At 39.5% G+C, this 27,500-nt stretch overlaps 1 protein-coding gene across 6 annotated transcripts in view; it reads right to left on the bottom strand.

The window, feature by feature from the left end:
* The window catches only part of LOC135200863 (uncharacterized), a 55,970-nt gene that overhangs the window by 17,238 nt on the left and 11,232 nt on the right, over positions 1–27,500 (bottom strand). For 4 of the 6 annotated variants that reach the window (XR_010311385.1, XM_064229571.1, XM_064229572.1 and 1 more), the window contains exons 2-3: positions 20,504–20,548; positions 2,256–2,292 (exon numbers count right to left, since the gene is read on the bottom strand). Coding sequence is in view for 5 of the 6 variants with exons in the window: in XM_064229571.1 (XP_064085641.1) it covers positions 2,256–2,292; positions 20,504–20,548 (82 nt within the window). In the remaining variant the exon portion in view is untranslated. The remainder of the gene's footprint in view (positions 1–2,255; positions 2,293–20,503; positions 20,549–27,500) is intronic. The other 2 variants (XM_064229573.1, XM_064229575.1) reach the window with 1 other exon arrangement.

Genomic DNA, 27,500 nt, shown 5'->3' with positions numbered 1-27,500 from the left:
TTTAAGTGCATATGGACATTTATGTTATATAAAAAAAATGTTCGCATGCTCGCTCACTTACGATAATATTACTTCTAATTACTGGAAAATCACATGAACAAGCATAGAAATACCTTAACACGAGAAACAAACCAAGAATTATGTCGGAGACTATAAACATACCGCCCGTGTCGACATAATCATAAAAGACAGCCTATTAAAAAGTAAGTGTTGTGTCGAAATGATTAGTTTAGGTCATCGAGTAGCTGACTTTAAAAGGGGAGAAAATTAATCTTTAAATAATAATTCTAAGCTCAGGGAGTCAATGCACGCAAGAAATAATAATGTAGTTTGATAGTTTAATACATAAGTTAAGCAATTTTCCAAATTAGAGGCAAATTGTCAAAGTTTTGGATTGTTTCATAATTCGACATTTGTTGAGAGAGAGAGAGAGAGAGAGAGAGAGAGAGAGAGAGAGAGAGAGAGAGAGAGAGAGGAGACTTGTAACTCATTTGTGTTAAAGGAAAGATGAAACCACACCAAGCAGAGAGAGAGAGAGAGAGAGAGAGAGAGAGAGAGACGGGACATTCTCCGATATTTTTTATGACACACTACAGAGGAAACGACTCTATAACAATCTAATTTGAATATCAACACAAATCTCGCTTGTTCGTACGTTCAATGTCCAACACTTAAGGCCGAAAGGAAATCTGGAACCCATCTATTTAACCACGTAAAAGTGGAGATACGATCTAAGCCGAAGTCAGGAAAAAGACAGGAATCATGGGAATCGCATGACCGGATTGTGATTGGTTGCATGAGGTCAGATTCGGGTCAACTCGAAGGCAAGTGTCTGAGCCTTCGGGCGCTGTTACGTAATAGGGCTACGTAGTTCTCAGACTATCTCTCGCTTGCACGTGTGAGTGAGAAAGATTGCATTCTCTCTCTCTCTCTCTCTCTCTGTCTCTCTCTCTCTCATGAGAATGTGCACGCATTTAACCTACACACAGGCACGCATATACATACATACATACATACATACATGCATGCGTACGTACGTGTGTGTGTGTATATATATATATATTATATATATATATATATATATATATATATATATATATTTATATATGTGTGTGTGTGTGGAGAGAGGAAACTAGCAAGCAATATATTCTCCCTCCCCTCTCATTAGGCAACGTTCTTCTGACTTAATTAAACCTTTTATTTTTACTTTGCGCACGATAGAAAAGATAATGACAGATCTTCCTTCATTCCATTTTCCCTTTCCTTCACAATTCGCTTCTTCGATTCTCCGCGAGGAAATAGCGAGGAAATAGCGGTCGTGATCGTACAAGACGTCTCTTGCGCAATTCCAGTATTTTTACCCCCTGTTAGATGCGTTCACTTAGTCGTCCGGACGTGCGGAAAACCCTCCGTGATGACAGGTTACAGCCCAATGAAGACATCAAGCCAATATTTCACTGTGCCTACATTCTCGTAAATCCATTACTCACGAAGGAGAAAGGCCAGGCGGCATTTGAAAGGGTCTGATACAGCCATTTAGGAGTCAATTAATAACAGAACTGACCTCCTTTAAAACTATTGACATTTTGAAGCCGGCAGAGTTGAACGAAACCAGCCCTTCTTCGTTCGAGTGACCAGCTGCAGAAGACAAGACATTTAATTCGGCCTCTCGTATGACATAACGTTTTACGAGGCCCGACGGAAAATGACATTAACCTCCGATTTATCGCCATACATGGAAAGGCCGCGATTAGGGTCCGCTGTCAGAACGATTTTCTCGTTAAAAAAACGAACACATTTCGGCTTTTTTCTCTCTCGTCTCAGGTGACAGGATGGATGGACGAGTGTTATTAAGTGTTCGCACGCTTGAGTAAAGTTGACTACGTTTCTTTCTTTTTTTTATTCTATTCTTCCCTTCTTTCTTTCTTTCTTTCTTCCTGGACGTCTGAACTGACCACGAACCTTCGTATGTAAAAAGATGAATGGCGACATAATGTTGTGAAAGGGAACCGTGGTGACCTTGGATGGCACCCTCTGAATATTACGTGGAATTAGACGTAACAATTTAGAGAGAGAGAGAGAGAGAGAGAGAGAGAGAGAGAGAGAGAGAGAGCAGTCGCTCTGTTTTTTCCGCTGTCTATTCACATGTTTAGAACTAAAGACATACATTTTATATATATACATACACACACACACGCATATATATATATGTGTGTGTGTGTGTGTGTGTGTAATGAATAAACCTTGTACATTACCACGAGTGTTTGCAATTCTTTGGGATGTAACACCAACCTGAAAAGTAAGGGAAAAATAATTAGTAACTACATATGATTTTACGAAACATAAACAATGAAAAATATTAAACCCATATTAAAAACAGTCGTGCGATAATATCTAGTTCTGTTAGTTACGTAAGTTTAGAGTTTTCGTTTTCGTCGTAAAATTTAAGCCTTAAGTGGACACACTAAACCCACGTTATTGCAAAAGCTAGCAACCTGTTTGTCCACTTTGACAAAACAGCTAAAAAGGGAATTAGCTGGTTTGATCTGGCTGAGACTCCGGGTATAGTTCAACTCAATGTAAGGTCAGAATAGAATGGGAAGATGTAGGTAGGCATTATACTCAATTTAAATATCAAGAGAACAAGAAAAATATAGATGGAACTAAACTCATTCTAACGTCAGCAAAGAATGGGAAGATGTAGGCCTGTTATACATATTTTGTAATTCAATACTTAAAAAAAATTAAATGAAAATAAAGACATTCATTTAAAGAGTGAGATGAGTTGCAGAGTCCTGGATTCTTTGGAGAAAAAATAAAAAGACGAAGACGAAGAAGAGAGAAGTAGATTCAGAGATATCACCATTAAGGGAAAGTTGACAATTTTCTCGGAATGGTGAGTAGGACACCAGTCCAAAATCTCCCGTTCTATGGACCATGCCCTCGACAAGACGACACCTCTCCATAGCCCTTCCTCCCGCCTCATACCTTATCCCCCCCCCCTCCCTTTCCTCTCTCTCTCTCTCTCTCTCTCTCTTCTCTCTCTTCTCTCTCTCTCTCTTCAGAAGAATAAGAAAGAGTTCCCTCCTTCCTCTTACACATTCCCCTCTCTCTCTCCTCTCTCTCTCTCTCTCTCTCTCTCTCTCTCTCAGAAGAATAAGAAGAGTTCCTCCTTCCTCTTACCCCATTCCTCTCTCTCTCTCTCTCTCTCTCAGAAGAATAATAAGAAGAGTTCCTCCTTCCTCTTACCCCATTCCTTTCCTCTCTCTCTCTCTCTCTCTCTCTCTCTCTCTCTCTCTCTCTCTCTCTCTCAAAAAGAAGAAGAAAAAGAAGAAGAAGAGGGAGAATCCTAGGTCACATTGAATACTGCTTCTTTTCTTCTCCCTCTCTTTTTGTTCCTTCGTCTGAGCACAGGAATCAAGTAAGGCTAGCAACCGCCGAATTGGACGCCGGTTCCACCTGGACCTCAGTCTGCGCCAAGTCCAGAACCTGAACTGAACTTCCCAGCGAAAGCAGTGGACTAATTTATTATTTTAATTTATTTCCCTCTGGATAAGGACTTGGCAGAGGGATCGCTCAGCCACTCTGGCTCTTCACTCACTGCGGTTGATGCGAACGATGAACAGATAAGAACGTACTCCAGGTCGTAAACGGACACAAACAAGGGATGTTTTTGGACTCGCTCACATCTCTGCGTACGTACATGCATGTATCTTTACCTAACAATAGATTGTCAGCCAAAATTGTAATTAATATTCAGTTATTAGGCAACTGCGTAGAAATGAGACCTCGATGGCACTGCTGAGGTTTGACGGATTTAGCATTAATGCAACACCAAACCGCCCGAGATCACTATCACTCCAACAAGTTCTACGATTCATTATTATCTCATATTATTATTACGTTATTACAGATGCATCCATCCAAAACGAAAACTAAAAGGAACAATGATGCGCATCTGTAGAACTGTCTTCTAATACTGAGATTCGTGAATGCTTTTAGACCCTAACAGTACCTAAAAGAAAAGTTGAAAGTTGTCAGGGATACAAACACCAGAAATATCACTAAGGAACTAAACCATTTATCAATCAAGCATCAGTCAAGTCAACCCTCTGTCCTCCTCCTCCTCCTCCTCACTCCTCCTTCCTTCCTCCTCCTCTTCCTCCTCCCTCCCTTCCCTACCTGTCCTCTCCTCCTCCTCCTCCTCCCTCCTCCTCCTCCCTCCTGCCTCCTCCTCCTCCCCTCCTCCTCCTCCCCTCCATTCCCGGGGAATCTCTGCTTGACAACAGTGACTTCGATCGAAGGACGCGACTTTATGCGAGAACAGAAGTCGTTTGATATTCTCTCGACCATATTTATGTCGCCATATAAGCTCCTTGATGCAAGGGCGTCTCCGGCATGATATCACAAAGGGCGCAGTACGCTCTTCTGGGGATACACCCAGAAGTTCCCTTCTGTTTTCAGGATTCGTCAGTCGCACGTCCCAGGTGCAGAAGGAAGCACGATTAAGAGGGAGAAGAAAGGACCTCTGTAGAAAGAGGGATGGAGTTTGAGAATACCGAGTATAGACAAAGAAGAGGATTAAAATATTTCAGTCAGGCTTTCCTTTGTTGGAATCAGACGTCTAGTGGCTTCTTATTGGCTCCTAAGTAAATGACCCAGTCATCAATTACTGTCCATATTGTGCGAGCAACTTGACCCGTCCCGGCAAGATCGACTAAACTAGAAATTATCACTTTGAGGCCTTTGGTTCACGCGTCTGTGCAAGATCCATGGAGACTGGTAGTTGCCATGGGCTATGCAGCTCTGTTTTACTTTGAACCACATCCCTCAGGGGCAAGATGAACCAGGACAGCTTAATAGTAAGGCCACTGCAACCTCAAAGGGACAGCTTTGATAAGGCGTCGAGTGGGCTGCACCTTTTCTTGCGGGAAGATAAATTAGACTTTAACAACACACCCTTCCTTTGACAGGAACTGAAGCTACAACACAAGTGAGCTATGTCTATCTTGTGGCTTTCACTACATGCATACAAACACACACACACACACTATATATATAACACATCCGTTCACGTACGTGAGCACGAGCGCGCCTAAGACTGACAGACTGACACACGTGCCCAAAAAATCCCTGACGTCCTGGCCCGGAAAAGAGACTGAAAAGAATGACAAATAAAAAGTAATGACATCGCGGCCGAGACGTAGCTTTAGGGGGTGGGGCGGGATGACACTGTCAATAATAATAACGCAGACGGAATGACATTGTCAGTAATAACGCAGACGCATCAGCCCCAGAGGCACAAGCCGACGACGATTTCGTCCGCAAATGAATCGCTTTATTGTGTGATACAGTCAGGTCCCGCCCGAAGAAACAGACATGACCTGGCACACGAAACATGATTGCCCGAAAAGTGTCTTCTTAAGGAAAGTTTCGACTAAAATTATTTCGCAGGGATGGGAAGCAACGGGCGTGATTAAATGTAACAGAGTAAAAATAAAGTAAAATGAAATAATCTTAAAGATTACGAACAGTTATTTATCTTTTATATTTGTTTGTATCGGGAAATGAGTTTTCTTTGATTGAATTTGGAAATATCCTGCTCGGTGATGCAGACAACAAAGGGATGTCTGAGGTTAAATTAAACAATTAACGCTTATAATAGTTGTGTTGATGACGTGGATGTAACTTTCTTAACTAATTATATTTTTCTATTTACATGAAAGGTGCTTGTGGTCTGGAATTTGTGTATTACAGAACGGTGTGCTTATGTCCATCAGTCATCCAAGAGGAAATTAAAATTGACATACATATATTTACATTACGACATAGAAGACCAAACGATTCAAAGAAGAAAAAAAAACTGACAAATAAAGGACCCATTTGATGGAAACGATTGAGGGCCTTCGGGAACAAACAAAGATGATGATGATGATGATGATGATGATGACGAGAGATAGAGACTAACCTGCCAAGCCATCACAACAAACATGCGGATCTTTATATGAAGACAGGGGAATTCTGTCTCTTGGGCCTTGAGATGAATACAAATAGCCGTTAAGGAGCCAAGAGGAGGGGGAGGAGGAGGAGAAGGAGAGAAGAAAGACTGAAGAAAAAATCAAGAGACCTTGGATTGGCTTTTGTATTGATGGGATAGAATGCTCAACGGCGAGGGACTGGTCAGGGATGTAGGTGCTAGTTAGTTTGTGCATCTATGTACAAGCGTGTGCGCTCGTCTGTGCGCATGTGCAAGGTGTGAGCCGGGTCAAGGCTGCGACATCTGGCAGGCTATTCTTCTTCTTCCTTTACAGAGAGAGAGAGAGAGAGAGAGAGAGAGAGAGAGAGAGAGAGACTGGATAGGGCTTTCCTAACGGCTTTCCATGTAGCCTCTTGTTATTTTGATTGTTAACCCACTCTATGGTCCTGTAAACCGTGTAATTATTGTGTTTCGGTGTAACGGCTCCCCATTATTTAGTAGGAGTGGCGTCGTCGGTAAGGCATGGACATATTAACGTCGGCTTTCGACTGCAGGTGGCTCTGTCGGACGGTAAGAAAAAGGGAAAGGCTGACCTCACCGGGGAAAAAAAATTAGGATTCAAATCTTGGAACTGGAAATTGTAATTTACGTCTATTGACACTCCTAATGGAGTGGATCTCGTGAAGGCCGTTTCTTCGACGAGAGAAGAGGATGGTTGATAGTATGCTGTTTTGATTTACTTGTATTTCATATGGAGATCTTTCATGGGCAACTTAGATTACTTTCTGAACCTGACAAAGCATGTGATAGGGGTACAGCCCTTGATGCCTGATTCTTCCCTGTTTCTGAATGACCGTAAAAATAAAAATAAAAATATAATTTTAAAATAAAAAATATAATTCTAAAATGTTTCTTATGCTACCTGATAATATACTAATCGTCCAAATCATATACAATGGGAATGCAGAGATAGGCAATGCTGAAGAAAGGGATAATCAAGAAGAAGCAAGAAAGACAATGGACTGGCAGGAACAAAAAGCACAAAAATCATTATTGTCCATCCAAAGAGCAAATGGATTTGTCCCATCACATTAATCCCATTCATAACGGAAGGGAAAATATAAAAGATACAAATGCAAGGAGTAAGCTAGACTTACAGGAAGCAGGGTGGGGCTTTGCTAAAAAAGTAATAATAATAATCGGTTACACAAGAAAATAATGAGGATATGAACTAAAACACCATTAAAATAATGGAAAATCGCCAATTTGGGGATAAATGCAAAACAATACGCTGGTTGCTGTTTGAGGTTAGTGAGTGAAAACGAGAGAGAGAGAGAAGTTAAAAAAAAACACACACACAGACAACAGAGTGAAGGGTTAAAGCATGAGGTCGAAGAGGTGATGGTCGACTGGCTGACGTCACTGCCCAGGCTCGCCCCATGACGCGATAATCCCTTGCAGTTTGCGACCAGATCTCACCGAAATATTCCACGAGGATGCGATCGTCTTTTGTTGCCAATGTCACTGGGTCGTTTCCAAGGAGTGTCCTCCCCAGACGATTATTTAACAACAATGACGACTCGAGGACGAATCGACGCACCAAAACCAAACTAAGAATGTCACCGGAGAGGGAGAGGGAGAGGAAGAGGGAGAGGGGGAGGGGGGAGAAGACAAAAGCCTGGCATCAGGAAGCGGAGAAAGTAATGCCACACAAAAGGCAAAAGGAAATAGCAACGTAACCGTAAAGAAGAAGAAAAAAAATTCGGATGGCTCATCACTTTTCAGTGGGTGCCTCGAACCCAAAAGATAAAAAGGATGAGAAGAGAGAAAGAAAGAGACAGCTGGGATGAAGTGTTGCTTTTACAGACGACTCCGGATCCCTTCTCTCCGCTCTCCGGACATTTTCAGATTCCGAAATGCGAAGGGAAAACATTTGCATCGCTTTTTTCAAATACGGAATTTTAATCCCTGATACAAGTGATTTCAATTCTCTTGCATAAGTGATCCGAAAATACTCATAGCTATTTTTAAATACGAAATTCTAATTCCCTAATACATGTGATTTCAATTCTCTTACAGTGGTGATCCGAAAATATTCATCGCTATTTTCAAATACGAAATTTTAATTCCCTAATACAGGTGATTTCAATTCTCTTATAGTAGTGATCCGAAAATATTCATCGCTTTTTTTCAAATACGAAATTTTAATTCCATATTTCAGGTGATTTCAATTCTCTCATACAAGTGATCCAAAAATATTCGTCGTGAAAACATTCTCCTATCTGAGAGGAAATCATGCTCTTATTACAAAGTTGATGTGTCAGAATGTATATCGAGGATCTGAGCTAATAAGCTACTTGTGCGGATGCTGCACAATCTGTGCCTGACTGTGAAGACAATGGGGAACGTAAATCGCCCTCTGTATCTAATATCAAACAATAGGAAAGAAGTTATTCTCTCATTGTCTCTCTTCCCGTTTGATTCGTTGAATTCACTGTTTTAATATTGGGACAACATTCCTACACTTTTTTTTTATTTCATAAAGCAACACTGGTGACGAATCTTTCATTTATGTTAAATCATTTATAACGATCATGTAAATGACCCGCTTCTGAGGAATACCTTTATTCATACCTTCATACATACACACATACAAATAGAATACTTTTAGGTCAATTATAACGAGTGGTGTATGTATGTATGTATGTGTTTATGTATATATGAATATATAATTGTATATATATGTATCTATAAATATATTTTGTATAGGTAATATAAGTTGCTCACGTCTATTGAGGTATATTTTCACTCAGTCATATTTGCGATAAATTTGTTTCAATGAATAGTTATCTAATTACAAGCAAAGCTATATTGAAAATTTTGAGTGCCAGGTTCAGCTGTGCATTGCACGAGTTTTCACACACACACACACACACACAAAGCTATATAAAAGAGAAGTGAAAACAGCCATGGAACCCCACTGGGGATGGAAAAGTCGACCGCTCTGTTTGTAAAGGAGAGAGAGAGAGAGAGAGAGAGAGAGAGAGAGAGAGAGAGAGAGAGAGAGAGAGAGAGATTCAGATCAAGAAGCAATGCCAACGCCCATACGTAGCCTTTCTAAGCAAAAAGGAACTTCGCGGATTGTTTAAAAGCGGTTTCGAAAACATCCTTAGTCGCCTTATCTCGCTCACCCTCAGCGGGATCTAAGCCTTGAAAAGAGCAACGCCAGATCTTCAATGGAGCGACCCTTTTCAAAAGAGAACCCTCGAGTCGTTTCAAAAGGGTCACTCGAATTATATGAAGTGGCTCTCGGGCTCTGTTGAAAGGGATCACTACATCAGCTGAAGAGTGATTTCAACGCCTCTCGAAAGTGATCTCCGAGTATTCTTCGCCTCGGTATCGCAGAAGAGCGAAAATGACCTCGAGTCTCCTTCATAGTAACCCCAGATCACGTTAGGGTCTGCAGGTGTCCCACAGATGTCTTCCAAGTGTAATCTAAACGCCAGTTCGGATCCTATTTACATGTAGAGCATGACCTCTTTACGGCTGACATCCTGAATCTAAGATCAACTGATCTTAGATTCAGGATCCTTGACGGCTTCGGTTAAAAATGGGGTTGATGGACAGGTAGAAAATATAAAATGGGAAGGAAAAGTGTAAAAATAAGATCACACCCACGTTGGAAGTAGCAATGATATAGAATCAGAGGGAGGCCATTTTTGATAGCGTTTATCTGTTTGTTCAGTTGAAGTAAGACAAGTCGGCGGCAGGAGAAAGGTTCCTGTAAACCTCTCGGTAAGTGCATCCGGGAAGCTGGTCATTTTCAGAGGATTGTGTCATGACTTCATCATCATTATCACTCATCATCTTACACATAATCGTCATCATTATCTCTCACAGCTTTTAGTACATTCTGCCGGCTTATCTAAAGCTTTCAGTAGCTCAACAAGTCTGGGTGTTTTTATTACTTCGTACCTAAAATTCTCGACAGCTCCACAAATTTTTTAGTTTTTATGTCTTCGTACTTGACTCAACTCATTTCTTTATCGAAAATGTAAGATGACTGGCCCTGGAAGTTGAGCCTTAATCATTTTAGTGGGGACACGAAAACTGATACCGTGTCTGACTAATTGCTACCAGATGTCAAGCTCAACTGCCACCAACTAACTGCACCGTTGCAAGCAAAGTACCGCAACAGCAAAGACTTTATGTAGCCATTGTTTTTCTTTCGAATTTAAACTCTGCCGCCAACCTGTCACAGCGAAATTCCACCTTGAAGAATTCGTCATTAACCCCGCAAGAATCTAACCTTATCTCTTCCGACAATTCAGCCGATTCTCTCTTCCTATCGATTTCAACGGCCTAGTTTATCGAAATTACCTGACCGCAAACAGGACTGCTGCTAATAGAGAAAGTTTCCTTGCGATCACCTGCAAGTGCGCATGTCATTCGAAGAAAACGGTTCCGATAGCGCCACCTATCAGCAGCGGCCGCAACAGTGGCCAAGCGAGATGAAAGTAAACAAAGTCGAGAGTTGAGCTCCCAGTTTTTAAGATCCCTGGGCGCGAATAATCCATAAACACTTCATGAATAAATTTAGATAAAGTGAATGCAACGTGCCGAGTGTCTCTCGCGTCGCCGCTAGCAATGCAAATTCCGATTAGGGCCAAAGGAGGCTGAAAACATTAAAAAAAAAAAAAAAAAAAAGTCATGTTCATTTTTGGGTCTGAACTTAGTTGCTTGTCAGACTTTTACGTCATATACATGGAATTGTTTTGAAACTCACAATTGTATTGAGGCACATACTTCTCTACTGTACAACAAGTAATGTCAGTCAGATGTGTTTTAACTTCAACCATCATGTTTCCAGAAAAGCATCACTGTTATTTTCACTCTTAAAAATGTTGTTGATGGTTTCAGACGTCAGGACCTCCAAACACATTATCATTTCCTTTCCACCTCTCTTTTTGCATTTCTGCCTCCTCGACGTCGATGTCTGGGCTACCAATTTCCTTTTGCCTTAATTGGAAAATGATCTGAAGGTGCCTTTTTGCTCGATTCACTAAGTGCTCTTAAGACGGGGAAGGAAAGCGGAACACGTCTGGGAAAGAATTTGAGAAAGGTGGAGAGAGGCGGACAGAACGAAAAGTCAAGGGAAGGAAAATAAAATGAGAGATAAAACGAGCGATAAAAGTTGGACGCACCAGGACAGGAGACTAGGATGATGGCGAGGAGGCTGGAAGGGAAGAGAACACAAAGCGTTTCAGCGAAGTGAGCGCCAAGGCCTTGGTGAACGCAAAGCCAGAAAGACCAGGTGAAGGAGACGAGGATGGCGCTGGGAAGGAATGTGATGAATGGCTTATAGATATTGATGATGATGATGATGATGATGATGAGCATGACTACGATAATACTCGTAGAGAGGTTGTTGGGGGAATGCGAAAGAGGAGTGGCAGTCGAAGTCGAGTTCCTTCTCGTTCTTCAAGAAACCCGGAGTTAGTGAAAGGACGAGGTGTTGGGCCGCAAATGTTGCGAGCCCTTGACCCGAGGACCGCCTGCTTAATTTTTTTCTTCTTCTTCATTTAACATCAATAATAAGAGAGTGCCGGTATTTATTACTCGTTTGCTCGTTAGAGCTGCAGTGGATGTAAGATTATTATATCTTTATCTATTCTTTGCCGAAGTGTTGTCAGCTCACCTTGCGTGGTACACTGTAGATATTACTACAGGGTGAGTTTCAGCCCCCAGCCGCACACACACTTTTTAACCCTTTATCTTAATCCATTCTTGCTTCCTTTCTTCACTCTTGCTGTCCAACCTCCTTAACTATAACTCATCAGTGTAACTGTGACGTTTTCCCCCACCTTATAATCTGGATCTCTTTATTTAGCTGTCCAATCACTCGAACTCCCTAGTTTCACTGCCTTAAGCGCCGAATGACCAAAAGTCTCCCAGTGCTCGGCTTAAAAAATTACATTTCGTAAACAAACAAACATCTCCTTCACTAAGGAAAAACAGAAGGGAGAAACCAACTTGAGAGAGATGCAGATTTTGGCAGAGCCTTCGTCGGTTCCTCTCCGTCTCCCCTGAGGAATGAGGAAAAGAGAACTGGCCAGACTTTGAATGGCGATTCTGCCCAGATATCCTCACAGACTCGGAAATGCCTTTGATGTCTGCATTTCATTGAAGGTTTCGGTGGTGTCCGGGTCCGCATACATTCACAGATTTGCATATCCGTGGGGACACGTGCACGCACATGTATACACGACGTTCTTTTTTATCTATCTCTCTACCTATACACAGTGCACACACACACACACACATATATATAATATATATATATATATATATTATATATGATATATTATATATATATATATATATATATATATATATATATATATATATATATATATATATATCATACCAGGAAGAATTACTTTTCTTTTGCCAAGGATAAACTTTCCTCTTTTAAAAAGTCAGTAATAATAATAAATAATAATAATAATAATAATAATAATAATAATAATAATAATAATAATAATAATAATAATAATAATAATAAAGCATGTATATCACTACCATGATGAAGAAATCCATAATGATGTAAGTGTAAATACATATAACGCGCGCGCACACACACACACATATATATGTATGTATGCATGTAAAACAATGGTTTTCGAGAACCTGCCTCGCAATAATAGCAACTAGACGGCGTAACTTTCAATAGGAATCTTATTTACGATTTGAACTAAAACAGCAATATCACTTCTAGCAACAGAAACTCTAACCGCCTCGAACACTACCCCAGAGAGAGGAAGCACAATTACCAGACGAACAATGAAGCCATATCCTCGCTCGCCATTATTTTCATCATCCTCTCGTTATCGCTGTCACAATCGGTAACAGTTCTGTTTACGTCGCTGCAAGGGGCGAAGGAGGAAAGAGGTATACAGACAGCACCAGTGAAAGTCTCCAGCGTCGGGTCAGGCAGTGATTATTTCTGTCTTAGAAGATACTTGTAACTGCTACTTTCAATTGCCCTTACCAAAGCCCCATCGAGAGAGAGAGAGAGAGAGAGAGAGAGAGAGAGAGAGAGAGAGATTATAATATGCAGATTCATAAAACGGTGCTAATCAAGTTCTAAGAAGACACGAGAGAGAGAGAGAGAGATGATGAGGAGACATTGGAGAGAGAAGAGAGAGGATGGAGAGAGAGAGAGAGAGATTGTTGAAATGCAGCTTCCCAAAAGGGTGCAAATCGAGGTCTAAGAAGACACTTGTAATTACTACTTTTGATTGCCCTTACGAAAGCCCATCAAGAGAGAGAGAGAGAGAGAGAGAGAGAGAGAGAGAGATTATTAACATACAGCTTCATAAAAGGGTGCTAATCAAGGTCTGCTTTGGCGAAACTGAAGAATTTTATCTCGGTTGAATTTTTAGGCAGAGTTTATACCATTTCGACAAGACTTCTAAAGAAGATCAATTAATTTCATATCTATCAAACCACGTGAGGTGACGTCATACTGTCACGACTGCAGTTGAATTGAATATAGATTTTAACCCAAAAACTAAAAGCTGGGACCTATGAGGTCATTCAGAGCTGAAACGGAAATTAACAATAAAAAGGTTTTAAAGGTGTATCAGGAGGAAAACCCCGCAGTTACACTAAGATTCAGTTGTTAGGAGAGGGTGGCAGGTAAGATGGAAGAAAGAGAATATGAATGGAGGCACTGTAAAATGAAACGAGGTTGCATCTAAGGGCCGAAGGAACGCTACAAAGAACCTCAAGTAATGCCTACAGTGTACCGCATCAGGTGCACTGACGACACTTCCCCCCCTACGTGGTTCACGACTAGACTATGTGGGGTAGAGTCATTTATCTCGACCGGACTATGTCAAGAAAAGTCCTGCTGTCTCGACATTTGCAATTGTCTGCCAGTTAACACGACGGATACAAAAAAGAAATAATTATACGTCAAGAAAGGAGCAGGTTTTCCAGTTGTTAAAGTAGGAATAATAGTAATGATTATAAAGGTCATCTTTGCTTATACCAATACTAAACAGAGTTCTGCTACCGTGATGGCGTGAAAATCACATACTTCTTCTTCCTAGCTTAAACCCATTTTTATATGGGTCGCCATTACGAATGAGTCGTCTCCATCGATTTCCTGTCTTGTGCCTCGTTCTCATTTATACCTTTCAATTCCATATCTTCCCTTACACAATCACGCCATCTCTTTCTTGGTCTTCCCTTCTTCCTTCTACCCTGCATTCCATTTCCATCGTATGTCTTCCAACATGACGTTCCTCCCTTCGTAACAGGTGTCCATACCATCGAAGCCTTCCTTCCTGTATTTTCTTCGATATTTCAGCTACCTTTGTTGATCCTCTTATACTCATTTCTAATCCTATCTTCCCTTGTTACTCCCGACATCCATCTCAACATTCTCATTTCTGCTACATCCATCTTCTTCTCCTCTGTTTTCCTCATACTTGCCGTTTCTGTTCCATATAACATTGCTGGTCTGACCACCCGTCCTAGGGAACTTTCCTTTCAATTTCAGCGGGACCTTCTTGTCACAGAGTACCCCTGATGCAGACCTCCAATTATTCCATCCTGCCTGAATTCGGTGTCTCACCTCTTGGTCCATGCTTCCACTATCCTCCAATACGGACCCTAAGTACTTGAACTTCTGTACTTTCTTTATTTCTTCCCCACCCATCTTATGCTACTTCCACCGTCCTCAGTAATAATACTAGAACACATATATTCGGTTTTTGATCTGCTTATTCTCATTCTCTCTCCTCAAGTGCTGCTCTCCACCTCTCCAACCTCCCCTCCAACTCCTCCTTCCCCTCTGAACACAACACAATGTCATCCGCGTATAATATGCACCATGGCACTGCTTCTCTAACATCCCTGGTCATTACATCCATCACGATGTTGAAGATGAATGGGCTAAGTGCTGACCCCTGGTGTAATCCAACTCCTATCTCAAATCCATCCGTCTCACCAACACTACTCCTCACTCTAGTATACACATTCCTGTACATCTCCTGAATAATTCTGACATACTTTTCCGGCACCATCTTCTCCCTCAAACATCTCCATATTTCTTGCCTTGGCACTCTGTCATAGGCCTTTTCAAGGTCTATGAATACCAGATGCAGGTCTCGTTGTTTTTCTCTGAATTTCTCCATTAGCTGCCTTATGCAAAATATTCCATCCGTTGTCCCGCTTCCCTTCATAAATCCTAACTGTTCCTTCCTATTCTAACTTCCTCTCTCAGCCTGCTATCTATGATTCTTTCCAAAATCTTCAACGTGTGAGACATTAGTTTTATACCTCTATAATTACTGCATTTCCTGGACATCACCTTACCTTTAATATAGGGTATCAATATGCTTTCCCGCCAGTTCTTCTGGTATCTTTTCCTGTTCGAATTTTTTTACCATCAGATCATACAAGATGTCTACCCCTTCCTCTCCTAAGGCTTTCCAAACTTCGACTGGGATTAAGTCAGGTCCTGTTGCCTTCCCATTTCTCATTCTTTTTAAGGCTCGTATCACTTCATCCCTAGATATCCCCATTACCATTCCCATGTTTACTTGCATAGAGTTTGCAAAACGCTTTCATGTTGAGCTTACTACAACCAAATAATAATAATAATAATCATAATAATAATAATAATAATAATAATAATAATAATAATAATAATAATAATAATAATAATAATAATAATAATAATAATAATAATAATGGGAAACTAGAAGTCAAATAGCCATGAACTATAATACCATTTTATATGCTTACCTTAACCAAGACAGATAACGAAATACCTTGCCGTTTGCGTTCTGGTCTTACTGTCAATTTTTTTTCGTTCACGTCACCCTCTCCCTGAACGCAGCCAGCGCATCCCACACTGCACCGCTTTCTCTCAAAATGAGAAGGGCAGAGCTTTTGCCGTCATTATAATATGCGTGATGAACGCGACTATATAATAGGTGTCCCGAAAAAGTCTACCGCCAGCCTCACCATGGTACTGAACGCAGCCACAGCATCCCACGTTCGCCTCCTTGGCAAGTGGCCATCTGGATGCCCTGCCTGTTCTCTCCGCTACCCAGCTTTCTCTTTCTTTCTTAAATTATCTTTGGCTATTTTTATTGCCTGGACCTCTCTCTCTCTCTCTCTCAAACACACACACAGGTACGATATACACCATTATCATTTATGCTTACAATAAACACACACACATACATACATACATACATACATATATATATATATATATATATATATATATATATATATATATATATATATATATATATATATATAGGCCACCAATTCTAGTTAGTACCTGAAATTTATGCAAGAATGATAAGTAAGTGATCTCTCTCTGTTAAGTAATGAATTTTACACTTGATTTCGCCCATCTGTCTTTAAGTCGGTATATGTATGTATGTATGTATGTATGTATGTATGTATGTATGTATGTATGTATGTATGTATCATATATATGCATGTATATATATAATATATACATATATATATATATATATATATATATATATATATATATATATATATATATATATATATTCAAAGTTGAATAAATAAATAAATTTAGAATATGATTAATAACGGCAGTATAAAACAAGTAACAGGGGCAACAAGTAAATAGTATAGATTGCTATGAATCTTACAAGAAACGAAATCTAAATGAAAAGCAAAGAAGAAGAAGAAGAAGAAGAAGAAGAAGAAGAAGAAGACAAGCAAAATACAAGCAAGAATACTCTTCCTTCCACCACCAGCCATTCTGCTCTTCGTGAGAACAAGAGGATGTTCTCTTTCTACGCAGAACTCTGCACAATAGCCCTTATACCGGAGAGAGAGAGGAGAGAAGAGATGAGAGAGAGAGAGAGAGAGAGAGAGAGAGAGAGAGAGAGCTGCATGCAAAACACGCGCGGCTTTATATGAAGAAATCGCTTACGAAATCTTGGAAATGGTCCCACTTATAGGCTGCTTCCTTTCAATGATGTCGGTTTGAGCTTAAAAAAAAAGTTTTTTCATGCTGGTTGTTCGAGGAGTGCCCGGGGCGAAAGTGCCCACGGTGGTGGTCCTATCAAATAGTGTCGTGTCTGACATGTCGAGGAATGACTTATTCGGCGTATCAAGAATGACCTTCTTGGCTTCGTTCTCATCATCAAGATTTGTATTTTCGAGGGTCCTCTTATTGGCCCTCGTTCGGTCCATCAGGCGGTCCCTGTATACTGGTCTTTAGTCTTTTATACTTTAAGGTTAGCATTTTCTTGAATGAGTAATCGTTCTCTAATATATTCTTCGATACATTCAAGTTTCCAAATCTTTGTAGTTCTTGCAGCTAACTTATTCGTACTTTCCTTCTCGTGTTCAGGTCGGCAACGGGACCTCGTTTTATCAGGACCCACTAAGTTTTAGTGGGTCCTGGATGTAATCAAGGTAAAGAGGAGAGTCTCCTCTCTTTACCTTTGGTTGTACTGTTCAGGATACGGGTTCAAACCCTGCCACTGAGGACATCGGAATTTCTTCATAATATTGCATCTAAGACCTTGGTCTTTGTAGTGACAAGCGTATCCAAAAGGAGTGAAGATTCGAGAGAAGTTAAGAGGGCATTGTGGTATCTGGTAAAAAGTGACCAGGTAACTAGCATTGAAAATTACCCTTCAACATGATTCACATATAATTTTTGCATAGTGGGAAACTTTAACGGGTTTATTGTGAAAAGCAGGAATGAAAAAAGAAAGGTGTCAGTAGATTCTACAGAAATACTCTGAGCTCCGAAGTCCTCCGGTATACAATGAAACGCTTGGTACAGCAAGACTGACCTGTCTGACCTATTCAGACAGGGGTTCCTGCCTGACATTCAGCATAATCTACTTGACATATTTAACAAGTTTAAAGTCTGACGCAATCAGAATGACCAAGGCTGAACAACACCTGCAGCTACTCAACCCCCAAAGACCCTGCAATCAGTGCACACACGTGTCAAGCTCATATGTTGGGGATTGCTTTATACGGCGCACCATCCAATTGAACTCTCCCGAGGCGATATATATGTTCTGATCTCAACTATGTGGAACTCGTCACTAATCATCTTGCAAAATTACTAGAATATCTCAAAACAGCTTTTTTTTCATCGTCAGCCTTTTACCGCAATAACGTAATCATGGAAAAGTTATGTCAGTTCAGTCATAACATCTCAAAAGTAGTGATTCAAGAGAGAATGGGAAAAAACTTACTCCCATAAAGTAAGATTACACGCTCTAACAATTTTTTTTCTTTATCTCATTGCATAAGATCGTGCCTAAATATTCTTTTGATAAAATATGTGCAAACGTTTTTCACGTGAGAATATTTGTTAAATTATAAAATATTTACTAAACTTTATTTTCCTACAGCTAAACATGTACAGAAAGTCATTACTGGTGCAATGCTTTGTCATAAAATACACGAATTATTCTTTTTTGTAATAGATACGTAGTCGCTCCGTTATTGTAAAAGACACGCACGAAAACTGATTTAAATTCAGGTTATTTAATCTTCTACGAAAAACAAAAGACTGTTCCGCTAATATGGATATTCGTGTTATTTTCTAACATAATTACGAACAGGAATTCACTCACTATAACATATCAAAAAATTTGTCTTATCACACCAGAAATAGATAGTATTTTGGTTTTCTGAAAATGAAAATTAAACTAAAAAAAATAGTTAGCAAAACAACGTCATTGGGTTAATTTTCATTAAAACTTCAATGGAAGAACGACAGAAAAAAGTTGATAAAATGGATATGATTATGCCAGAATGGACTGTATAATTATCACTTGGTAAAGGATAAAAGAAAATATGCAGGTTAGATTACTCCTGCAGTTATGTCTGTGTCACCAGGAAACCCATGGAATTGACTTATCGGAAGCTCTGTTACAGACGGATATATAATCGCGAAAGCAAGGCTGTCTGCTGAATGTGACCTTGTCCCAGACCTTTCTATAAGCTCCGAATAGCTACTTTTACAACACAAGGCCATTTCCTCAGTGATCACACTTGTCGAATATGTTTCAGTCTGATCTGGCTGATCGTCAAATCTTCTATTTGTCATTGTTACTTGACCTAACGTGTTCCAGTTTTTAAAAGGTAGCTTGAAACAGCTGCCTGTATTTGAAACTACAGCAAAATCAACCCAATTTTTCCAGAAACCAAAAGGGATGAGAGGTTGGGAGGGCACAGTCGAAACGTTTATTCTTCATTGCAAAGAGGAAATTAATTAAGAAAAGGGCTCCAGAAGTCTCTTCGAATGATTAAGGAAAGTAGCCACACTAAGGTCCCCAGATGGTGAATCTGAAGTAAGCATAGAAGCCAAAAGGAGCTCTTTATGAAATGAAAATAGACGGAGAGTTTTTGGAAATTTTTGGGACACAGGCCCGAGAAATGGATGCATTGCAAGAATCTTTACACACTCAAGGCCTAAAGCAGTGGTTCCCAAACTGCGGGTTATGACCCCCAAAGGGGTAAAGAGCCTTTTTCTGTGGGTCATGGAGGATCCAAGATTTTGAGGAGATTTTTTATGATATTTATGGATTTTTGTTAGTTTGTTTATATTTAGTTTTTGTCGTACGACTATTTTCGTTCCTCATGTTTAATAAGCATTTTCGTTTGTTGTTATTGCTCTCTCTGCTGTGATTCATCTTTAATTTATTTCAGAAGGCTTATAAAGGTGGGGGTCATGGTGGGTTTGGTACTACTGAAAGGGGTCGCGTATTGGAAAAGTTTGGGAACCACTGGCCCTTGAGGTAGCCAAACGAGTGGCTAAGCTAGAGAAGGCTTGGTTAAAGGTGGAAGCATCTGACTATTCATGAGGCCATAACTTTACCGTAATCTCATCCTCACGAGCCACTATGGCGTCATTGTCTCTATTACTTTGCACAAATTATGTCACTGTGCATAACTTTGCTCCAATTAAGCAGAACAACACGAACGTTCTCATTAAACAACAGAAAACAAGCTCTCGACTACCACTTCACCCCTGGTTTCAGGATATGTGCTTTTTAATGTTATGATGAAGATATCCCCTGAATATTGAGAATTTATTTTAGAGTTACACAATTACACCAATCTGCCCTTTAGCATATCAAGAATGAATTATAGCCATGACGTCTTTAACTTCACAATTCCAAAGAAACTAAGAATGAATTATAGATATTGATCGCGTCGTAAACAGTATCATCAGCATAAACGAATAAAACCACCCCCTTAGGAAAACCAAGAAGCTATAATCATCACGCCTTAAACAGCATCAATAATAAAAACGAACAAGCCCAGCTCAAACGAAATCAGGAATAAATTACAACCTTCACGACTTAGAAGAAAAAAACTCGATTGTAAATAACAAACAACAAAGGAAAGATGGAACAAACCGAACGGCCCCCTCACTCCACCCCGCCCACAACCAACAAAGCCGTAGTCAATTTCACTACTTACAAAAACAAATCCAGTCGAGAGATTGTCTCCGGGGTGCCCACTCACCTAAAAGAAAGGAAGAAGGAGAAGAAAAATACAATTAGTTCTCGACACTTACAAACCACGGGTGAAAATTAACATCTATAAAAGTCTGAGTGTACATAATGAAACCCCTGTTTCCCTATATCCACCCCCCCCCCCCCCACCCCCTCCACCACCCCCGAAAAAGTTGATATTCATGGGCGATTAAAGAATTATTTTATATGAGGTCTGCAAATAAATTAGATATATGTATATATGTATAACTGAATCAAGAAAGTTTGGAAACGTGATAAATACATAAATAAAGGTATAAGCCACGAAAGAAAGCTACTCCAGTGTTTCACTTTCCTTCGTGATATATATGTATGTATATATATATATATATATATATATATATAATATATATATATATATATATATATATATATATATATATATATATATATATATATATATATATGCCGTGTGGTTGGTTATGCAATCAAAAATGGCTATCAGAACTACGTCGGTAGAAAGGGAGCCTTTGTTGTTCCTTCTTCATCTTCTTATTCTTGTGAAATACCTTGAATTGGGGATTACTCAGAAATGGTTAAGGATTACAGGGGGATTTGGAAGAGTGGGTGGGGTAAAGGAATGATCCCCGTCCCTCAACAAAGGGAGGATAATAAGGAGAAGGAGGAGGAGGAGGAGGCTGGGAGAAGAGGAGTAGGAGGCTGACAGAAGAAAGAGAGGATTTTCCCTCCAAACAATAACGGTGACGAAACGTTACTTTCATCCCATGGCATCTCAAAAGCCATCCCGTCGCAAGCTAATTTTGTCATTGGGTCAAGGACGCACTGGGGTGAATTTGACGAAGTAAAAAAAAGGCTTCGGGCTTTCTAACGAAGGGTGAGATGCCGAGATTTACAAGGAAAAGGGGAGGTAAGCAAAAACAAAGAAACTGACAAAAAAAAAAAAAAAATAGGCGAGAGAAGAAACATAATGTTAAAAAAAAAAGAAAAAAAAAATGGCAAGCCATTTATAATGTTTCTCGAGGGATGTTCTACTCGAAATAAAGTTCTTTTGTATAATTATTTTCGTAGTTTTTTTTTATTTGATCATTCCCTATCTTTATATTACTCTACTTCTTTTCTGGGTTCATTTTCATTTTCCCATAAACTGGTATTTTATCATATTATTATCACAGACTTACACAAAGCTATACCTCAATATTAAAGGTTAAAGGAAGGCAAGACTGGAAGTGGGAGGCAAGAGCCACTAAGAAAAGTTATAAGAAGAGAGAGAGAGAGAGAGAGAGAGAGAGAGAGAGAGAGAGAGAGAGAGAACGCAAACACCGAGTCAGGAACTGGCTCACCCTGTGATGGCGATGGCGAAGGGGTGGGGAGGTTGGGGAAGGAGGATGGACGGTGGGCGGGGGGGGGTGGGGTGGGGGGGCGTTAGCACCACATCTTTCACCCCTTCTACGACCTGCACTTTTCCAAGCCAGATATTTTCACCCCCTTCTGTCCACTCGCAAAACTTCGCAGCAATTGCACACTCGAGTTGATTTAAAGGGATTTGCGCTGCCAAAACATTTAAATCGAACGTAACCAAATTGCAATTCATGCCATTGCTCTCTTTCATGTACGTGAAATGAGTCAGGCATCTCACTCTTAAACACAAATGTAAATTTGATTGTCATTATTTCTGCATGAAAGGTTTCTGACTTTAGAAAATGTGCAATTTTGGGTTTACCAAAACGTACTATTATAATTATATATGATATCGATACGAATAAACTTGGATCTGAATGTTATTTGATATTTTTTTAATTACACCATCCTTCCCATGTACATGAGAGAGAGAGAGAGAGAGAGAGAGAGAGAGAGAGAGAGAGAGAGAGAGAGAGAGAGAGAGAGGCCCGTCATTCACATCAAGAAAATGCCATGAACACATACAGCTACATATTCATATAGACATAGGTTACCAGATGAGTGATGTACACTGCATAATATGACATGCAAAAATATTTGTCTAAAACTTTATCTTTGCTTATTGATTTTATAATGCTTTTCGACCTTAAACATATAATTCTATTTTGTGCAACAGCAAATTCAAATACTGGAGAAACGAGTTAATAATAATCAAAACAGCAGTAAGATTATTTTTAGTCACGTCGCAATAATGATGACGAACCTAATCCCAAACAACAATTACAACCACAAGTGACAACGACACCGCATTACCCAAGCAAACAAATCATCAAGGAAGGAACTTGGCACAGTCAAACAAGGAGGGAGACCTTAGACGCAGATAGCCGAGAAATTAAGGTGGGCTCAGGTTTATAGTGTGATACCGGGGATTGTGAAGGGTCGAGATGCGAGAGATCTTAGCATCAGCAGCATCAGCAGCCTCTCCCCCACCTAATCCCCAATCCTCAATCCTTCCCTGACTGACCCCTCTCTCTCTCTCTCTCTCTCTCTCCCCCTCTCTAATCCCCAACAAGTGATGTAGACGGTAGCACCCCGTACCTTTTACACTATCAGCGTTACCAACCACGGGATAATGCCAGTGTTGCCAGCCACGAAGAGAGAGAGAGAGAGAGAGAAATCTAACCCGCAGAAGTGTATCTTATCGGCCGCCGCACCAGTTCATCTCCGTGCTCTAAAAAACCATTCTTTGCTCTCTCTCTCTCTCTCTCTCTCTCTCTCTCTCTCTCTCTCTCTCTCTCTGTGGGTGTCCTCTTTTGCACCTCCATCGCTTCATCCTCTTCCAGCCGGGTGGTTATAGGAAGGGTTCTCGTTTAATCAGCCACTTGTATCATTGAAGAGATTATTGTCTATCGCCTATCTTGGATTATATCCAAAGGGATTATTTATAATTACAATGTTGAACTGTCTTCCGTAACTGAAAGCTTCAAAAGACTGAAACTAAGAGAGGTGACCCTTTCCTCTTCTCTGAAATTCATTGTTGAAATGACAAGAGGGCAAATAATGGATTTTGTTCATGAACCTCAATGTCTCTATGTACTTTAGATTATGCCGGCCTTATGCCAGGACGGGTCTTTGCCCTTTTCAGTGCAATTTCATAATACTGGTCGGTGTTTGGAAGTTCAACCTTTTCAGTTTTATCACACTTATAATTCGCTGTCTGCATTGGAAACAAGATAATAGGTGAATGATGCGGTACGTGTGTGTGTGTGTGTGTGTGTGTGTGTTCGACAGGCTACTGGTAAATCCTTATGTCTAGGCGTTTGAACTGGTTGGTCTTCTGTAAATTTTTGTCAAAAGGGGTCATGTGTGTATATATGTATATATATAACATATATAATAATATATATGTGTGTGTTTATATATATACAAAAATATATATATGATATATTATAATATATATATATTTATATATATTTATATATATATATATATATATATATATATATATAATATATAATATATATATATATATATATATATATATTCAAAACCTACTACTATATTCAAATCCTGAACTTTCTTTATCTGACTATATTAAAGGTAACTTAAAAAAATTGCTGACAGTGAAATAAACTTACAGACTTAGTAACAAGTATTACTTCCAATATGCAAAGTAGCTAACTTAGAGAAAGAAAGTATTTCTGGATTCTTTACACATCTGTTGCTAAGGTAAAAATGTCCTTTTGGATTGAGTATTAAATCAACTGGTATTTTTTATTGAAAAAATATTTCTGTAATGAAACTGTTAGCAGCCCAAGTTACAAATCGAGTTGCCTTAAGCTAATTAGGAAATTATTACGTAAAATGTTGGTAATTTTCTCCTTGGGAGGATCTGACATACTATAACACAAATGTGGAATTGGCAAATATCCTGAAAGCGAATCTAATGTGGCTGCTGTATGTAATAATACATATATAATATATATATATATATATATATATATATATATATATATATGTATATATAATATATATATATATATATATATATGTATATATATATATATATATATATATATATATATATATATATATATGTGTGTATATATATATACATATATATGAATAATTATCACATCGAACCGTTATCCATTTATATATCAATTCAAGCTTCAAATGTCCTTTAATATCTAAATTCACTTTACTCCCAAATGATATATTTTCATATATGTACCGAAGGGGAATTTTTTAATTGATAATAATTTCGTCCCCCATGGGATCGAACCACCGTCCAAGTGGACGGGGACGAAATCAGGACAGTCAGTGACGCTATCCAATCAGCCAACAGAGACGCTATAAGTTCATATCGATTCTGACCTTACAAATCACCCTCGATCTGGGAGCTTTCGTAATTAGAATCGATATGAAAACCCCGTCTACCATGTTGGCCAATTCGAGCGTTTGACAGCACGTAGCCTTTTGTTATGAATAATTATCACATCGAACCGTGATCCATTTATATATCAATTCAAGCTACAAATGTCCTTTAATATCTAAATTCACTTTACCTCCCGCAAATGATATATTTTCATATATGTACCGAAGGGGAATTTTTTAATTGATAATAATTTCGTCCCCCCATGGGATCGAACCACCGTCCAAGTGGACGGGGACGAAATCAGGACAGTCAGTGACGCTATCCAATCAGCCACAGAGACGCTATAAGTTCATATCGATCCCATAATTTCTTAATAATGAAATTAGGAAATGATTTACCACTCGCAGGCCAGACAGATATTAGGGCATGAATATTCTTAATTATAATAATTCCAGGCGGCCATTATCTCTTCCCCTACTTTCAATTGGTTCTAATTATGGCGCAACGGTATCGGAAGGTCCAGTAGGGTCGGAAATCTCCCGTTCTGGCATAGGGTTATAGTCCTCACAGTCGAGGGGCTCTGGGGTTCGTTCTTAATTAAAAGATGATCCACCAGATGAAAATCTTGGAATGAATTGGACATTTAGAGAACCTTCTCTTTCTTCTTTCGCCACGTATAGGCCTAACTGAAGGTTCTTTAAAAAAAAAAAAAAAAAAAAAAAAAAAAAAAAAAAAAAAAAAAAAAGTTTCATGATGAGTCTCTGACAAAGGCAGCGATTTCCCCATCCTCTTACTACGGCTGCTATCAACTCTTCCTTTTATCTCTGTCATTCTGAAACCCTCCACCTCCTCTTCCTCTTCCTCCATCTCCTCCTACTCCTCCTCCTTCTATGCTACTTTCACGTGAGGAGTCTGGCATTAAAACTTCCTCGTCTGGGAGTGTGGGATGCTTCTCTCTCTCTCTCTCTCTCTCTCTCTCTCTCTCTCTCTCTCTCTCTCTTCAGCCCTATCTCTCTCTCATTCTTCTCTTCTGCATCCTTTTTAGCTCTTATCTCTGGTTACTTTGCGTTGTCACCCCATAGCCTTATCTTTCGCTGCTGAACGCTCCAGTTCTCCATCAAGTGCAACTCGAGTCGCGTCGAACGAGCCCAGTAAACTGAGACTGGAACCTTTTGGAATGGATGGATAGGGGTGCTGCTGGAGAAGGGGGGGGGGGGGGACCATTTGCCAGTTTGGGAACCACGGGAACCCGGGTCGAGTTTAGGAAGGCGGCGGCGGCACTGGGTATTGGGCGGCCGGGCGTTCCTAGAGCCAGTACCCTACTCGACCCACAAACAGTAAGAGAAATTATGCTGCTTTATTACATGACACATTGGCATACTCGACCTGACCCGCTCTCTCTCTCTCTCTCTCTCTCTCTCTCTCTCTCTCTCTCTCTCTCTCACACACACAAATGACTATATATAATATACATAATAGATATATGATAGATATATATATATATATATATATATATATATATATATATATATATATCGTCTAATATAAAGAAAAAATTCGCTATGCAAATTAATTAAGATACATGAAGTGAGCAGCACTAAACAAAAAAAAAAAAAAAAAAAAAAAAGAGAGAGATTACGAAGATATTCTTAACCAGCAGACTCATAAGAAAACAGAAGGAAAAAAAGTAATCAATAACTCCACAGAATAAAAGGAGTGAATGAGAGGAAAACGACCAATAAAATACAAGGGTGAATTAAGCTATCTTTGAACACCACGTCTGACCTATATGACGCCGGTCAAGTGTCTCTGATGAGCTTTTGAAATGCAATGATTAAGATAACGCTAACGTAACTGGTGTCAATGGCGTAGTCGGAGCTGCTATCAGTGACCACAATAAAACTGTGAGGCTTATCTATAGCTAACTGTGGCGTAGTTTGAGTTTGAAGTACATTTCAACACCTTTATGAGGTTTTCTGGAGCTCGAGTTGTTCATTATGCAAGAAAATATGAAAAACAACTTTACCAAGCCAAAGCCATGAAAAATAAGATCTGGTTTGAAATAAATCTTAGGTTTAAGCAGTTTCAGTCGCATTTGGGATGTAAGAACAACTGGACTTACAATAATAATGATAGTGTACATCATAATATTAACGACTGCTGATATCTTATCATTATTATTATGATTATTATATATAGAATATAATTTAAGATATTCTTCTTTTCAGAATAAATGAAAATATACTGTACACAAGAAAAAAAAAAAGCTGATCAGGCTCTCAAAAACTTCTTTGCTTAAACAACAACAACAACAATAATAATAATAATAATAATCATCATCATCATCATCATCATCATACAGCCAAACACAAAAGTCGCAGGTATAAAAAACATTTTTTTAAGAGCCAACAATTATGGGGACGGATGCATAGCGAAAGTTAGAGAGATTAATTGTGGGGGTATACTTATCTCCGCCTAATGACGCTTATTATGTCATCAGAGAAACCCAATGATAAAGAATAACTTAAAAAAAATAGAATTAAAAAGTGAAAAACGCACCTTTTTTCTGTACAGCGTATAATACTGTACAACTCTACGCCACGGCCCATGAAACTCTCCACCGCGCGACATGAAACTTTCAACCACAGCCCGGTGGTGGCCTGTGTTGTTGGCTCTTGTAGCGGTG

The sequence above is a fragment of the Macrobrachium nipponense genome, chromosome 27 (genome assembly GCF_015104395.2).
Source record: "Macrobrachium nipponense isolate FS-2020 chromosome 27, ASM1510439v2, whole genome shotgun sequence".
Lineage (NCBI taxonomy): Eukaryota > Metazoa > Arthropoda > Malacostraca > Decapoda > Palaemonidae > Macrobrachium > Macrobrachium nipponense.
The sequence above is the reverse complement of the archived record's forward strand: the minus strand, read 5'-3'. Positions and strand labels throughout refer to the sequence as shown.